This window comes from Lethenteron reissneri, chromosome 9, assembly GCF_015708825.2.
Source record: "Lethenteron reissneri isolate LAM-NWPU_2019-01 chromosome 9, ASM1570882v1, whole genome shotgun sequence".
Lineage (NCBI taxonomy): Eukaryota > Metazoa > Chordata > Hyperoartia > Petromyzontiformes > Petromyzontidae > Lethenteron > Lethenteron reissneri.
In genome coordinates this window covers 6,251,547-6,269,943 of record NC_083787.1, presented here as the reverse complement: position 1 = coordinate 6,269,943, position 18,397 = coordinate 6,251,547, and the positions used below count along the sequence as shown (strand labels likewise).

The following is an 18,397-nucleotide window of genomic DNA, read 5'->3' as shown; positions in this document are numbered from 1 at the left end:
AGAGAAGGTCATTGCTTAGAAACGTCTGGCATTTTGTCAGCATGGTTCAAGCAAATCTGATTCTTCGGTTTGCTTCTGTTGAATAAATGCTGCTGAAATTGTGCACTCCCAAAAGAATGATGTGGCCGATGGGAATTGTACAAAACGTTAAAAACAATTACGTGGATAGACGTGGGTGGGAATGGGGGCGTATTGTCAGCTTTATTTATTTATTTTCCCAGGCAAGTCGTTATGTTTCAGTGATACAGTGAAACCTCGAAATAAGAAAATTACCCACAGCTAATTCGTAAATATAATTAACTTGTTATGCAAAACTATGACAAAGTCTTGCATGTAATTATTTTTAACTCGCTGTGATCTCATCTGGTAACATACAATTATTGTGGTTACATCTATTTATTTAACTGTTAAAAGCACCAGCTCTCTCTATTTGATAAAAATGTGTACCACTTTGAGAGAGGTCTCCACTGATTGTTCTAAGAAGATACTGGCCCCCGCCATGTGAACATGGATATTTTACTCCTGGGTTCGTGTTTCCAATAACGATGAGTGCCACAATTTCCTCATTTGTTGTATGAAGACATTTTTTTTAAATCCCATAAGCAACTTGGAAACAGCCTCAATTTATTTTTTAAACCAGATAACACTTAGATGTCTAACAAGTCACAGGCTACGTGCTGCCAATGTAATCTTGCTAAAGCCTCACATTTATAGGACCAAGATGTATAAGTAAGAATATGATTCATGGAGACGTTCAAAGTCACCTGCCCTCGGAGAGAATCAATAGGATTAAAGGAGTTGCTGGTGCATTCTCGCGGCGTTTATTAGCTGAACAAGATGAGAAAGACATTAAGATTGGCGGGCGCATGCTTTTAGCGAACATTCTCGGCTTGAACAGGACCTAATCTGCCTCTCGCTTCACCAGAGAAGCTACTTTGTAATAAACGAACGCGTGACACATTCGTCAATATCAGTGCCCCTAAAGAGGACAAATTATATGAAGCGCCATCGTTGAGCAATGAGCATTCTTCACCTCTCTGTTATGAAGAAGGTTCATTGCCCGAAACGTCACCAATTATTTCCTCTTTAGAGCAGGGTTATTGACAAATGTGCTGAGTTTTGTTATTTGTGCATTGTTGCCAATGCACTGTCACATTTTGTCATCTGTGCAATATATTACAGAAGACTTGGCTCCGGTGATTTCGTCCTCTTTTGAGTGCCGCACATATCAATTTTTATTTTAAAATAGCCAATACATAACGTAACATACGCAGCCTCAATAAACACTTCACGTGATAACCGTCGGATATGATTGATAGAAAATGGTTGAAGATCTTAAAGGGATGGTGGCATACATAACTACGAGTAAAAACAAAATGCAACTACTGTACGTTTGTTCAACAAATGAAGATACCTAAGTGAGATACAACGAGAAAACATGTTAGAATGTGCACTTATGCAGTTATTAGGGTCAGCATAATACAAATAAATGAAGAGATACATGATAGTGGGATGGATATGATTTTGAAAGCTGAACCCGGATAATGAAAAGAGACTTACCAATGTGCGCAAAGAATACATTGACAATCGGTGCATGTTCGTTTCTATGATATATGGATCAGAAACGTGCACATTGACAAAGAAGTGAAGAGAGGTGCAACGTTGGAAATTACGCTGAGAGAGAGAAAAGAGGAACACGTGGATTAGATAACGTAGGCAGATTAAGGATGTCAGTGTTGACTGTAAAGAAAAGTAAGCGGGCTTGGGTAGGATCCACTGTGAATATGGATGATGGTTAGTGGTCAAGACTGAAAGCAGAGTGCTAGCCAAGGAGGGAATGCACCCAAGAGGGATCATCCACCTTGGAGATGGAGCAATGATATCGTATTTGTGTACCGGAGCCGATACGGATTGTTGCATCGCAAGACCATTAGCAATCGTGACGACTTGGAAAGGTCTCCATCCGGCAGTGGATAGATTGCGGCTGATGCTAATGCCGATGAATGGGGGTACAGACTTCATACGCGTGTTGCGTGTATGCGTTTCAACGATACAAATTGACGTGGTGCGTGAAGGCACATTCACTCAGTGGCAAAACGAACGCGGGCATGCATTTAGGCTTACAGTCACACGCAATGACGAAGAATCCCTCGTGTAGTTTTTCGTACAGACTTTTTGGGCAAGTGCTGTTGGCACCAATGAGTTCGGCACCGCACACAGGGACGGGGAAGATGGCCAACATCCCGCTGATGTTTACACGCTGCACCGGGTACTCTTTTAAGGCTAAGTCCACCGTGGGGAATCCCAGAACCGGTTCAGATATTCTCTGCTGTTATTGATCGTTAGCGGGCGTCGAACTCGGGTCCGCCGGGTCCGCAGTGCGGTGTGATGACCACTGCACTGCCGCTCTCCAGACGAACACACACGAGCACACAAACAAAGACGTACGCAGAGGCACAGACCGAAGAAAATAGATTGATAAACCATAGCGGCAGGCATGATCAGTGAGCATCTGTGAAGGTCAGTCCGGTACACGAGAGGGTGGTGCGACTATCGCCACAATAAAAATGATTCAACCCAGAGGAGGCTGAGATCAGGTTCGGATGCTGCTTGCTGCTGATTATTGGCGTGGCACAGATAAAATACCCAGGTACCTGAGATTTGAACGCGTTGCACAGACCACTGCACCGCCGCCGCTGACCCCCCCCCCCCCCCAGCGCGCACGCAGACGCGCACGCGTTGCAATATGCTAGCTAATCCACACAGCGGTCCTTGCGGACTCAATCCCCCACGCTCACAAAAGCCCGGCACTCGCCGCTCGCGCTGATACGGCTAATGCAGTTCGTCTGGCGGCTGTCAGAGCTCATAATGCGTCCACGTTACCGCCTTGAATTTGCTCCGATTTCCTTTGCAAACTGAAGCGCTTACATTTTCAACCCTCGGAAGCACAAAGCAAGGACCTGCTCTTTAGGATGTAGAGGCTTGTGCTTGTTTAGTTTTTCGAATTAAGTTGTGAGGTGTGTGTGTGTGTTTTTATACATATATATACAGTAAATCATATGAAGGAAGGAGTGTGGAAAAACTGTAATCGTATTAGTTTAATGAAATGTAAATTTACCTGCTTTATTTATATTCAGTGCCGGGGAAGTGATTATACTCACAGATTTGCATGCATATCATTTGCGCTGACATCCAGGCTCTGCAAGGAAATAATTCATTTTGGAATTATTCATGCAGACGCAGCGTGCGCAGGCTAGAGACCTTATTGAAATGTAAGGAGCATATTGGTCCAAACAGTGTCAATTTAGTCACTTGCTCTTGTCAAAGACCACCATAGGACCGTTGGAGTTTATCAACTCACTGGCGCTTTGGTCTAATTGTTTTAACGATAATATATCACTTCTTACGGCAACAGTACCCACTGGAAAAATAACATTTCAGAATCAGAATATTTATTTAGACATCGGTCTTCAAGAGCTGTTTGTAAACATTTGATTTTGCTCTCACCTTCAGCATTGCAAGACCTCTGCAAACATTCATTGGCTGAAAGCATCTTAATATATAAAGGACTCTAGAGCTTATATATTCTTGGTTCTTTCGGTAAAGTCACGTAGAAGGGAAATAAAAAAAAATTTACAATTTTATTCTCACGACGTTTCGATTACAACACAAGCAATCATCATCAGGTGTGAAAAGCAAATTCGCTTGCTGTGGTTTTCACACCTGATGATGATTGCTTGTGTTGTAATCGAAACGTCGTGAGAATTTTATTGTTTTATTTTTATTATTTTATTATTTCCCTTCTACGTGACTTTACCGAAAGAACCAAGAATACGAATACCTGCAGTCACGAAAGCTTTAAATCGAGACTCTAGAGTTTGTGAAGTTGTTGGTACTAGCCCACCACCTGGCTGCTGCCTTAGAGCTTGTCTGTTGTTCTTCAGCGATTGGGAGATGCCATTTGCATGAATGACGACACAATATAAAAACAACGAAACATTATTATTCTCTGTTTGGTGGTTGCCCCCTACAAACAATGCCCAGGTCAGCTTATCTGCAAACCACACTTCATGGTGGCATGTGGTTGAATTATTTGATACGTAAGCGAACTGAGATGTTTTAAACAGAAACCACAACGCTGAGTCTTGAGGCTCGGCAAGCTTTCTCCAGTAAGCATGTATCGTCAATAATAATGACAATAATTGTTCTTTCACGTGTTTTCTTTAACTCGAGGTGGACTACAAATGCATCAATGCCAAGAAGAAACAGAAGAAGAAAGACTACCAACACTCCGGCATCGTGCGGCTCAAATCCTGCAAGGTGGTTTCACCGTCCACGATAGAAGCCGCCCCCCTTAACCGCTGCGCACAAATAAACAGCAGAAGGCCCACGAGGGATTGTGGGATTCCAGAGCCGCAGGAGATTGCGGGATTCCAAAAGCCAATCACACGCGGTATCCAACATTGTGCACGGAGGGAGATTGCTGTGGTTCGCAGCATGCACACCCAGTCGCCTTTGTCTCCCCAGTGCTGATGTTTATCACACTGTACTCGAGTCTAATTTAGGCCGAGTAGATACATAGAGGAGCCCCAGGATTGGTTTAGATGACATCGGTCGTGATATGCATGACCAGGACTCAAATCTGGGTTGCCGATACTGTGTTGCAGTGTCATAACTAGAGAGACAGCTCGACTTAAAATGGAACACGTGCACACACACGGATGCAAAGATCTGCCAATTAGCCTCGTAGGCTGGGGGAGCAAACGGAATTCGCGAGCACTTACTAGGCTTGAAACAGCACATGGGGGGTTGATGTCTTCCCCAGTCCTAATACATACCACACCAGATACTCAAGTTAGGCAGGTACACCCATACACACACTCCCATATGTGCATTGACATCCACCCTATGCACAGACGTAGTATGAACACACACACATGTGCTCTGCAGATGTACGCGGAATACACTTTCCTCGACTACATCTCCGGAGGATGTCAGCTGAATTTCACGGTAAGCCTAAAGCCGTTAAGACTCCATCTCATCCACTATCACTAATCTAGGAGATGAGCGTTGCACTGCTGCTCGCTATGCAGCTATGGGCTCGGTCGTATTGATATTCACATGTACTTTAGGCAACCGTTGTTATATGTGTTATATATATGTGTCTGTCATTGGCCGTTGGGGAAATAATACCTTAACTGCATCATTGAAATGATTTCATTTTCCTTTAAATACGTTATGTTTATTTAAAGCCAGTGACTTAATAATTGCTCCATCATTTGATAGGAAATGCTGTGCAATATGTGGCATTAAATGATCGTGCAGTGTAACAACATTTTTATTAAAGTTCCAGTGGCCTAAATTGTCCTACTTTTGGCTTTGAAGGGAGCTGAGTCTTATCAACATTTGGAATTCATTATTTCTTCTCGTGTCCCTGGCAGAGATGAGTGAAATTGTAGGAAGGTGTATTTTTAAGTCATTCTTGTCCTCTGCAGGTCTGAAGCCTTTTATGTGAAGTGTGGCAGTGTGCAATATATAATTGGCTCTACAATTATGTGCAAAGTATTTCATTAAAATTGGTTAAAATGCATTATGTGACAGTGTTAAAGTGAAAGCAATTTATTCAGAATTTAATTGACTTACCCTGTGCCCTCGAGTGTCATTTCAGAATTTCAAAAAACAGCAAACCAATATTTTAATTGTGCCTTGTTAAAGCGCACACACTAGATCAAACTGTCCGAATACAAATTGATGTTATAAATTGTCTGGTTCTGAGGCTCACATTGGAGTAGGCTAAGATTTGATTTAAAAAGTTGATGCTGTGTTAGAAATGCGATTTTAAATTAATATGACCGAATAAACACCGTGAGGGTTACCGTGTAAGTTGCCGCATGGACAAGAGTCATAACCAGAGGCAGTGGCATAAAACATATTCCCTGCCGTGATTTTGATTAAAGCCTACGGGGGACAGGGTCGCACAGTGGCAGCACCTGTGCCTCGCAGCAAAAAGTGCCTGTCTTTGATTCGGGTGCCGTCCTGTGATGTGGAGTTGGTATGCTCTGTCCCTGTGGTGTGGAGTTGCTATTTTCTGTCCCTGTGGTGTGGAGTTCCTATATTCTGTCCCTGTGTGGAGGAGTTTGCATGCTCTGCCCCTGTGGTGTGGAGTTGGTATCTTCTGTCCCTGTGGTGTGGAGTTGCTATGTTCTGTCCCTGTGGTGTGGAGTTCCTATATTCTGTCCCTGTGTGGAGGAGTTTGTACAGTATGCTCTGTCCCTGTGGTGTGGAGTTTGCATGCTCTGCCCCTGTGGAATGGAGTTTGTATGCGCTGTCCCTGTGGTGTGGAGTTTGTATCTTCTGTCCCTGTGGTGCGGAGTTGGTATGCTCTATCCCCGACCTTTGCGCACAAAGGTCGGTATCGACTTCACGGCGTCCAACTGGGGACCCGCGGGACCCGTCCTCGCTGCACCACATCAGCCCGACCGGCACCAACGAGTACCTGGCCGCCGTGTGGGCCGTGGGCCAGGTCATCCAGGACTACGACGCGTGAGTATGTGGCCTGAGGCGGGGTGAGGGCCCCTGTGCTGTGCTTGGGTGACACCGCGGCCTGCGGACACATGGCGGAGGTGGGGGGGCTCTGATTTAGCGTCAGAGCTGTTACGGTCGTGCGCGGTGATGCACGCGCCCATCACCGAGTGACTTGCTGGTTGGTTTGCTGGCTCATGCAAGGGTTTCAGGAGCTCAAGAGACCAGGACGGTCTCATTAGCGAGAGTAATCTCTGCCAGTAGGGGGCAATGATTGCTGTGTATAATCCCAATTGAGTATTTTTTGTGAGTAAATTTCGAATTTGACACTTTTGGCGGTGGTGTAATTAAGTGTGTGAGCTGCCCGCATGCGGTGCTTTGTCGGTGACAGCACAACAAGTAGTTTTCGATTTAAAGCTTTCGTGACTGCAGGGATTCATCTTCTTGGTTCTTTCGGTAAAGTCACATAGAAGGGAAATAATAAAATAATAAAAATAAAACATAATAAAATAATTCTCACGAAGTTTCGGCCACAACGCAAGCAGCCGTCCTCAGGTGAAGAACAGGTCTGTCGGAAAGACAGCGTCTGAATGACGCTGTCTTTCCGACAGTGACTTTACCGAAAGAACCAAGAAGACACAACAAGTAGGTTTACTCATTTGCGCCGTCAATGTGTTTTCTCCAATCACTCTCGTTTTCCTCCCACACAAAATGTCACAAAAGAAAATGCCAAAACATTTCTGATACAACATTCCAGGCAGTGCCTGCCCGAAAATAAGTCTTGGGACTCGGTTACGTCATTAGTTCCAGTCAGCAGCTCCACTGGGATGAGCACATCCAAATCGCTGAGACATCAACTGCCTCCTGAGCGAAGCGTATGCAATATATTTCGTGTTTGTTCATTTTCAGTTTATTTATCGACGAGCTGTTGTAAAGAAATATTAGTCGAGGACATCATTACTTAGGCTCATGAGTGTATGGGGGAAGACGATGGATAATGACAGATAATAAAATATAATGGCAGGTAATGCGAGGTAACAAACGAAGGTAATGGCCCTTACGACACATGACCAACGGGTGTGATGGTCAAAACACGTTTCAAGTTTTCAAGTTTAATTCATTAGGTATAGAGCCCTGTGAGCCATTCGGCTCTTGAATTGGGTGCAACCGCAACAAACAAAAAAACAAAAACATGAACAAGAAAACATCTTAAAGTGACTATGTGCAAACAGAAAATCCAAGAAAAGACAGAAAAATATTGCAGAAAAAGCACCGTACACCAACACTGTGTACAAAAATCCCAATGGGATGCAAGTCAAACAACAACAACCACAAGACAACTTAGATTAAGGCCATCAGTCTAACTCTGTACTACAACAAACAAACATGGCCAAACCGAAAAACTTTTCAAAAATCACCAAAATAAAGCCATGAAAGCAATGAAACAGTGGTCATAGGAACTGTGACCGAATTTTCACAATAAACGACGTCAACAACATGTACTACCAAGCTCTGCAGCCATAAGAGGGGATCAGAGCTGCCGACACCTCGCTCCTGACACGCCTGCTCATCAATACCATCCTCCTGTCAGGGCTATCAACGTCGCCGTTCTTATTTTATAGTTTATTTGTGTCGATGTATGTTTTATTTGTGTTCAGGGACAAGCAGTTCCCAGCTCTCGGATTTGGAGCTCAACTTCCTCCAGAATGGAGGGTAAGTGTTTGTGCGTATTTATTTCTGGTATATACCTGTATAAAACAACCATCATTGTGTTCGATTTAGTTTGCATTAGCTGGTCCAACCTTCCATCCATCTATTTTGTTTTAGTTTGGCAGTTTTTTTTTTTATTCGTTACGTTATTCCCCACGAAAACCGGCGTTCTCTCCTCTCCCACAGGTCTCGCACGAATTTGCCCTGAATTTCAACCCCCTAAACCCATTCTGCACAGGTATGCACGGCACTCGCTTCATTCCGGTGACGGCTTCACCAGGTGCATGCGCACGTGCATGTTTACCCTATCGCGGGTTGCGTAGAAAAATGTTGCTTTGAAAAGGTATTAATATCAGAACGTGTCTCGCTGTGCGATCATTAGCACATATGACTTGCAATTCCAGAGGGTCACCGTGTCGATCTCCCAGCCCGGCAGTTGAAACAGCGGTACAAGTTTATTGAATCGCCCCCTGCCCTCTGTCCACCCAGCAGTATAAATAGGTACAACTGCAGTGAGTCGATTGGCAAGTCACGTGTGGTGGGGTAAAGTGTGGGAATGAGCACCTGTTCCAAAATGTTTGACCAGCATGGAAGAGTTGACAAAAATGCCCTCATATTCTTGGTTCTTTCGGTAAAGTCACGTAGAAGGGAAATAATAAAATAATAAAAATATACAATTTTCTTGCTGTGGATTTCACACCTGATGATGATTGCTTGTGTTGCAGTCGAAACGTCGTGAGAATTGTATTGTTGAATAGGTTTATTATTTTATTATTTCCCTTCTACGTGACTTTACCGAAAGAACCAAGAATATGAATCCCTGCAGTCACGAAAGCTTCAAATCAAGATGAATAGACTGTTCGGGCAAGTGCTGTGAGTAAACATCTCGTTAAGGTAGGCACGGTGAACGAAGATGTGTGGCCTGAACCACACCCGGCCGCCTTTGTCTCCCCCATGCTGATGCTCGGATAATACTGTAGGCACACACACAGCAATATATATTACGACACAAGAGTGACAGCTTACGTTTCCAGTTTGAGAAAATAAATTTAAACTCGGGAGCTTTCAGTTTGTGTGCGACATTTGTCTGGTTTTATTGAGTTAAGTCGATTCGTGACCTTTATCAAAGCCAGGTGAGAGGTGAGAGGTGAGAGCGCTTTCAGGTAACATTCCTTTTGACAGCGAGCATATAATTCCACAGAGTTGCTGATTCACATTTGCTTCTAAGTTCTAAAAGTTTATTCCCCACAATATACACGACAGTTCAATACCTGTACACTATCGTTACTTTTTCCTTTTCTCAGTCCATTGAAACCACCTGTTTGTGTTACCTTAATCTAGAGAACCCAGGGTAGAGTTTATTGCCTTCTCAGTCATCGAGAAGCGTCCGGTCTAATTTACTCTGTGCATAGTTTTGCAGTATCTTTTCACGTGAATGGGTGAGTAATGTGGTTATTCCACCTGATTACTGTACACACCTGTGTTGTTGCAAGGAGCTAGATTCCCCCCAGGGCTTCGGCCTCGTGGCGACATTGGCCTCAACTCTCTCCTCCTTCTCCCACCCCCGCCCGACTCCTGCAGGTGTGGAGGGCATTGTGCAGGCGTACATGGCGTGCCTTCCCCAAGTGCGCCTCTACGGCCCCACCAACTTCTCCCCGATCATCAACCACGTCGCGCGATTCGCCGCTGCCGCTGCCCAGCAGCCCCCAGCTACGGTGAGCGCAACCCGGCGGCCGCACAGGCTCACAGGCGGGGGTCTGACATCTTCCTGGGTTTGGAAAAGGTGGAATCGGGACGTTCGCAACATGGCGCTTGCGCCAGCCCAGGTGTGCTTCGAGACCACGTGAAGTGTCGAAGGCTCGCCGGCAATAGGTCACGGAGGCCTGCCACTGTTCAAAACGGCAAAGAAAAAGATCCCCCACATAATCTGAACAGACTGTTGGGGCAATTGCTGTTCGTTAACACCTATAATAGCTGGCATGGTACACCAAGGAGATTGGTAGCCAGCACTATGCCCGGCCGCCTTTGTCTACCTAGTGGTAATGTTTACACACCGCACCAGGTACTCATTTGAGGCGGAGTCGATCTAGGGGAGGCCCACGAGGACTGGTTAAAATATCCACCATTGTTATTGGTCATGAGCGGAAATCAAACTCGGATCACCGTGTGACATACATGAGCAAATATGAATGTCTATAAAAAAACTTCACAGTGCGTGTGCACTTGTGTGTGTGTGTGTGCGTGTGCTTGCACAGCAGCAGTACTTCGTGCTGCTCATCGTGACGGACGGCGTGATCAGCGACATGGATGAGACGCGCCTCGCCGTGGTGCAGGCCTCCCGGCTGCCCATGTCCCTCATCATCGTGGGCGTGGGCAGCGCCGACTTCTCCGCCATGGAGTTCCTGGACGGCGACGGCGGCGTCCTCAAGGCGCCCTCGGGCGAGCCGGCCGCCCGCGACATCGTGCAGTTCGTGCCGTTCCGCGACTTCCGCAACGTGAGCTACGCCGCCCCGCCCCTCCCCCCCTTAGCGAGAGCGTGAAGCAGGAAGGACGAGTGACCCCACGTGTCATTGTCCTCTTCCCCTGATTTTATCTGAGCTGTTTTATCGGCGTCGTGCCAGGAGATGAAGTGTCCATTCTGACCTCTCGCAGACCAGCGCAACCCACGGAAGCATGTGTCCCAGATCGATTGCTTAGATCCCTTCAGAGTGACCTCTATTCCACAGAGTAGGGAGCACCGACTCTTACCAGAGAGAAATGTTTATTCATTGACGTAATTCAATAATCATCCCAGCTTAATAATAATCCTGCATGGCTGAAAACCAGATTCGAACCCAGGATCACAGCAGGCTGGCTGCATGCTTTGACATCTGAGCCATCCGGCCACCTCCTAAAAATCTAATGTCATGGAATCGGCATATGGGCCATATCTATGAGACAAGAGCTATTCTCTTTAGAGTTGCATCTTGCCTTAACCAGGGTTGTGTTTTGTGTGTGTGTGTGTCAAATCACCAGGCTCCCAAGGAGGCGCTGGCTAAGGCGGTGCTGGCGGAAGTGCCAGGACAGGTGGTCACCTACTTCAAGCAGCGTGGCCTTGCGCCGGCGGCTATCGAACAGGCGTCGCAGTAGCTTAGACACAACGGAAAACCACAACAACCACAACAACGTGGAGTTAAACGTGGATTTCCGCATGTTCCTTTTCAACTGGAGGTGGCGTTTTCATCGATATTCTTTAGTTATATGACAATATCGCCAGTGTTGCATAATTTATGCCCAATATCGTTTTGTTAATTTCCTTTTTTATTTTTTTGTGCTTTTAAAGAGAGGGCCCAAGTTTTGGGATGTGCGGATAACCTAAGTTTTTATAATTTTACTCACCCTCTGTGTCAAATTGTTTAAAGCGACGCCCAAGTTAAGTCAAGTGCTGAGAAAATTGGTTGTACAATTTTACTTACCCTCTGTTTAAAATACTTTCACGAGGTCAGACATTTTTGTTATCGTGAATATTTACCACCTTCAGCCAAAAACCGTTGTCATAGCTTTTCCTACGTAACAGGAGGCTGCGTATTGGGAGGATGGTAAACATAACTGCGCCCGTTTTTAGTTTGTGGCATGGGCCTCCAGGATCGGCTTTAACAATACACAAAGGTGTGCAGTAGTTGATGCACAAAAGCTCTCGGCCTTAACCAGACCACCAGCTCAAAGTAACTGAATGTGTTCCCATGTTGTCGTTTAGACCGCCAACTCAGTAAGAGTGAGCATCAACATCCCCGTCTCGGTCACCGGTGCTACAAAAAACTACGCTCTTTTCTGCAGCTTTTTCAAAATGTACCTTTAACTCTTAAAAACAAGCAAGGTGGGAACAAACTGAAAGTATTTGTTAAAAACAGCCATAGTGCAATGCCTAATTAGCACAAGAGTGGAGCGTTTTATTAATATTCACAATTAAGCTTCTGTTTAATTCTGCATAGAACTGCGTCATTGTTTGCTATTGTATCAATTGAAAACAAATCATATCCTTATTAATGGTTCTTATAAATGAGCATTGTTTTACTTGTTGAAAAACTAGAAACTATTACTTTCGTGGTGGAGATTATTAGCTTGTTATTCGGTATACCTATGGTGAAAAAGTGAATCTATTTTTAGTCTTTTTTTGTGGCCAGATAACCAAGTGACTTGAAAATTGTTTTCATTGTGTTCGGTGAAAATATTGTTCGCCCTCTGAAAAATAAAAATAAACAGTTATATTGATGAACTTTTGGCATGTGACCACAGCCAAGTCTCGCAATATAAATAATTGGGAGAGGAATGCATTGATTGGCGTGAAACGTATTTCTTAGGGCAAGCATAAGTTTCACGGCACATGTAGCTTGCTGTGTTTCAAATGTTTGTGTCAAGTGAGTGCATTGTTTGCAAAAGAAATGTACCAAAAAACGTTTTGAGGCATTTAAATCCATGTTTTTTGTTGTTTGTGTGCCCATGTCAGAGGTTCTAGGTAACTTGTACATTGTCAGATGGTTTTATTTTTAATATTGTTACGAATCAAAGACCAACTATAGCTACGTTGCTAAGTCGTTTTTTTTTTGTCAGTGCTAATGCCACAGTCAACTCCAGTGCAGTTCCAGGTCGTGCATTTGCTCGGGAAGACAACATTGAGTGCAAAGCCACCTGATCGTGATTAAATGTCATCGTTGAATTTAGAGAGCTGTACCTTTTGGGTTTAACGCATTCTATAAAGTCGGGTGTTGTTGTTTTTGCAAAAGCCAAGTTCGTCTCGCAAGAAACTGCAGTGACAGTATTTGCTCCTTTTGTATACCACCGTTGCATTGGCATCAAATGCTGCCTCCGAGCGGTCCAGTGCCATGGAATGTCCTGTGCCTAGCTGTTCTTAGTAAGCTTAACGATGGATTTTAAACGGCCGTGTGGATGTTGTAAATAAATGGATTAACGTGTCTGCGTATGTTTCCAGTGGATGTTTCTTGGCCGGTAAGCCTTGTCATGGGGCATTTATCCCTGCCGTATGAAGCTGTTTACATTTAAAAACATGAACCTCCTCCTCCCACCGTCGCCTGTAGCAGGGCAGATTGCATCACGCGTAGTGGTAGCGTTGCAAACGCGGCATAATCCAGCTCGGTGTTAAATGAGGTTTATCAAAGGACACTCTTTAAAACTATTAATTTAGATTTAAAGCTTTTGTGACTGCAGGGATTCATATCCTTGGTTCTTTCGGTAAAGTCACGTAGAAGGGAAATAATACAATAATATGAATATAAAACAATACAAAATTATCACGACGTTTCGACTGCAACATAAGCAATCATCATCAGGTGTGAAATCCACAGCAAGAAAATTTGAAAAAAGTGGCGGTTTTTCCTAACAGGCAAAACGTGAGAATTTTTTATTGTTTTATATTTATATTATTTTATTATTTCCCTTCTACGTGACTTTACCAAAAGAATCAAGAATATTAACATTTTATTTTACCAGGTAAGGCCCACTGAAGTGGTTTATCACGTGGACATTTATAGCAGCCACATACATTAAACGCACGTTGATTCTAAATGTGGAGGGAAAAAACCAGAGGACCGAAAGAAATCCACACGTCCACGGGGAGAATACGCAAACTCCAAATATACAGCTGGCGTCAGGGTCGGGATCGAACCCATGACCTGTATACCAGGTGAGGTAGTTAACATCTCGACACAATGGCACTTATTGAGGCAGGCCTATTTTGGGGTGGTTGGACACATTCCTCTATAATAGTTAAGGCTCGTGGTGGTGTAACAGTACGTGGATTAAAAGTGGTTGCATTTATGAAACATCATTTGTGTGCGGGCTCCCCAACTTCGCTAATTCACTGACCAGCATGAGAAGGTTTTAGTCAAACAAACTCCATGCATGTAGGGGGGGGGGGGTGCTTCATCTGGAACATGTATTTATTGACTTCAGGGCAGTAAAAAAAAAAGTGTCTGATTAGTTCATGGAGGTTGTGATTTACGTGCAGGAGACATTTCCCTATCACACTTATGCTTGTTTACCCAGGAAAATCACACCAGCACAGTCTCAAGCAAATGTGTACAAAGATCTCCCGTGTAGCCTTAACAGGCTGCTGGGGCAAGTGCTGTTCGTGAGCACCGATGAGGGCGCGGTGTGGCCAACACCCACCCCGGCCGCCTTTGTCTCCCCAGTGGCGATGTTTACACATCACAACCATGCAAGGCTGAGTCGACCCAGGGGAGGCCAAGTACAGGTTCGGATATTCGTCGCTGATGTTGGCGGTGAGCTGGAATGGAACTCCGGTCCCCCGGTAGGGGGCCGTCCATAAATGACGTCACGCGATTTTGGACGAGTTTTGACCCTCCCCCCCATGTCACACGGCGTCACACATGTCTGACCCCCCCCCCCCCCCTAGGTGTGGGACGTCATTTATGGACGGCCCCAAGGTAGCGCAACGCGCTGACTGCGATGCTGCGGGTCCCACTCGAGTGGTCTTGATTGGCGGTGATGCCACAGCAAAAAAAGGGCTGAGAACCACTGCAGAATACTTGAGAAGATAACCACCAAACAGCCATCCATACTCCATAATATAGGATTTTTGGGGGGTAAGATCGGGTAAATATTTGCGCGATCTCGCCCCAAAAAAACTTGCTTTCCACTCTGCAACAATATGGATGATATTGGTCGCGAAAGCCAATGTGTTAAGCCACCCAAGTCACCTAATTAGCTCACATCACGGGTCTGCCGTTTAAGCGGTGTCACAGCAACCAAGCACATACAACGCGTGCGTAGTTTTTTCTTTACATAGCCTCGTCAAAATAATCAACGTGGACACTTTGGATAAACGTGCAGTTGTTACACGAGGCACGTCGCCTGCGGGAGGCACCTGGGCTTGCCAGTTCAATGAGGCAACAAAGGCGGCAAGGGATTTGGGTGGGGATATTTAAACGGTGACGAACGCGGGGTATTGGTAAAACGAGACCAAGCAAACGTCTGGTGAGGGCAAATTTGAAGAAGCGTGGGTTAATTACCCGGGTCCCCACGTTGGGAAACACCGGCTGGCTAAGCTCGTCAAACATGCCGAACTATTGTTCATGTTTGGATTAAACTGGTGGTCGGTGTAGCCAAGAGGCAGGCTGTATTTCGAAAGTCACTCATCCGCGCACAACTTTTAACAACTGCAATCGACGAGGACATTTTGGCTGTGTTTTGAAATTACAAACCAATGGATTTTTGGTGTATTTTCATTTCATCAAAGAGTGCATTGGAGTATAACTCCAGATTCCAAATCACAACCAGCACGCCAATGGCAAGACCTGCTGACCTCCAGCATAGAGATTATGATAAAGATTCAGATTTTTTAAAAACCACGTGGGCTCACATATCCACAGACTTCCACAACCTCTGCGTGCGGCAAGAGTGGCAAGCAATGGCATTGTGATGCCGCTTGTCGTCAGCGTGTTTGCGAGTGCGCTCACGTTACTGAATATATGGGGCAAAACAGGCGTGGCACGGGCTAGAGAAGAGATGGAGTGATGTGGTACAGAAGGATGTGGAGCTGAGTGGACTTGCCGATGACTGGTACCAGCGGTGTCAAGATCGGCCTCTGTGGAGGAGGCTCGTGAAGGACGCTGCTGCTGGGCAGCTGGAGGCAGTCGCCCTCCAAGCAACAACGGAGGGCGGAGGAGCGACGCTCACAACAACGAGCGGAGCGCCGGGTGGCTAAAGCATAGCAAGTTGGTTGGCACAGTAGGGGGCACAGGTGGTGCATCAGCCAGTCATCTTAGTCAGTCAACCTATAGCACCTAGGTCTGTCCCGTGACCTCCTGCCAGCTGGCGTTCGACACTTCACGTGGCCCTAAAGTGCACTTAGCCTGGCACAAGCGCCGTAGTGACGTCACCCCCACTTAGTGACAATTGACGGCTGCTGCTGTTGTTGGCATTTACTTCGATTTCCCAGCAACGGGTTAACATCTACGGCGATTGTCTGAGCCGGTCCTTTGTCCTCCCCTAAGTGTGTGTGTATACCTCGGTATGTGTATCCCGTAAATGAGTAGTGGACCTGGTGCTATTTATTGGTAAGCATCAATAACCCCGGTACTGGGGAAACAAAAGCGGCCAGGCGTGGCACCAGCCACACTCCGCCACCTGAGTTCACGGAGCCAGAGCAGAAACTGTGACCACAGCAGTACAGATTTCACAGATTTCCCTCGCTTTAGGGGCCGTCCATAAATGACCTCGATACAGAGACGTTGTCTCTCTCTCAAATTTAGCAATCTTTGGAAGAATGTAATCAACCAGTTGGGGTGTTGACTGTTGTGTTGGCCGACTCTCTGTTGTATTGCATTATATTTCTAAGTTGACTGTTTGTTTTCTCATTCATTTGTACCTGATGATGGTTGCTTGTGTTGCAATCGAAACGTCGTATTCTATTCTTATTAAATTTCTACTGTAACTTTACCGAAAGAACTAAAAAGTAAAGCTGTGGAACTCCCCACACTCGCTTGGCTGCAAGTTTTTGACAAAGACTTTGCAGCGCAGCGTGGATACCCAAACTCGCCCTGCCTCCCTGTTGAGTGTTGGCATCTCCCACGTGTGTGGCGGGATTACTCTAAGTACTTCAGTTTTCTTAAACTCGAAGCCAGAAAACTCTTTATTTTAACAGTCAATTGACCAAAATATTTTCTGCAAATGAACATAATCAGGGCTCTCCTTGACAAAAAGGCCAACAATTACTTGCTTTTAAAGGCAAGAAAATGTGTTCACGTATTTTTTTTTCGTAATCGATAAATGGAATCAAGCTGCTTAAAATAAAAAAAGCTCTCATTGAGTGTCCTGTTAGAATTTGTAAACGTTTTTTTTTAAACTATACAAATGTAACCATTTTAATTCATCAGAGAGATCCGAAAAATATTCTAAATTGGGCTTAAAATCACAGGAAACTCATCCCTAGCAGAGATCAAGAGTAGGGAGGTCAAAACAAAGCGTGGGTTCCTTGCAGAATTCTCAGAGCTGCCTCGGCATTAGCTAATGACGCACATGCCCTGTGGACAAAGGATGAATTCTTCCAACATTTTACAGAATTCTATTTGTTGCCATTGTGTTGATAATTACACTAGTTGAAGGGCTTATCGTGTATATTATCTTGGCTGCTATTGTCTCGAGTTTTGGTAATCATTTATAGTCGTCACACTCAGGCCACGAGTAGAAATCTTGGTTGGAAGGTGGAATCGGTCATTATAATTCAGGGGTTGAAACATAATACATAGATTATACATTTGAAGCTTTCGTGGCTGCAAGGATTCATACTCTTAGGTTTTTTCGGTAAAGTCACGTAGGTAAAAAATAAATAATAATAAAAATAGAAATTATAGAAATAAAATAATAAATCACGTTTCGGAGGCAACACAAGTCTCCGTCATCAGGTGGGACCGTCACAGCTAAATCTTGATACAGTAAATCTAGCTGTGACGGTCCCACCTGATGACGGAGACTTGTGTTGCCTCATATTATTTCTATTATTTATTTTTTACCTACGTGACTTTACCGAAACAACCTAAGAGTATAATACATAGATACATAGTACCATACTAAGTCAACTGGAGTATCTGGCTGTTGCCATTGGAAAGTGGATTATTCTACCAATGTTCATTTGAAGCTTTCGTGACCGCAGGAATCCATCCAGTTGGTTCTTTCGGTAAAGTCACGTAGGTATAAAAATAATAGATCACGACATTTCGATCGCAACACAAACAATCGTCATCAGGTGGGACAACCACAGCAAGAAAAAAACTGGTGAAGTTTAAAATGACTAATTTTGTTGTGATGAAATAACTAAAATACAAAGTTCATTACTGGCTAATAACCACATTTGTGACAGCGTAGTTTTTTTCTTGCTGTGGGTGTCCCACCTGATGACGATTGCTTGTGTTGTGATCGAAACGTCGCGATCTTTTAATTTTCTACCTACCTGACTTTACCGAAAGAACCAAAGAGTATTCTACCAATGGTTTAGGGTAATCATTGGATACGAGCACTACCCATTGCCGATTTGAGTGTCGAGTGGACGAACCACCGATTGCTGACCACCATCACATCGCAGTGCACTTTGACCGTGCGTGACAACCTCCTCCTGCACCTTCAGTCGTTGGCGGGCAGACACATCAGG

General features: G+C 44.8%; 1 protein-coding gene across 1 annotated transcript in view; it reads left to right on the top strand.

Annotated features, from left to right (window-relative positions):
* LOC133340491 (copine-3-like) overlaps positions 1 to 13,184 on the top strand; it is a 41,643-nt gene extending 28,459 nt beyond the window's left edge. The window contains 9 exon segments of the mRNA XM_061548784.1: positions 4,234 to 4,320; positions 4,951 to 5,010; positions 6,409 to 6,435; positions 6,437 to 6,543; positions 8,181 to 8,235; positions 8,419 to 8,470; positions 9,814 to 9,947; positions 10,488 to 10,727; positions 11,248 to 13,184. Of these exon segments, the coding sequence (XP_061404768.1) occupies positions 4,234 to 4,320; positions 4,951 to 5,010; positions 6,409 to 6,435; positions 6,437 to 6,543; positions 8,181 to 8,235; positions 8,419 to 8,470; positions 9,814 to 9,947; positions 10,488 to 10,727; positions 11,248 to 11,361 (876 nt within the window). The 3' untranslated portion in view covers positions 11,362 to 13,184.
* The last annotated feature ends 5,213 nt before the right edge of the window (positions 13,185 to 18,397 follow it).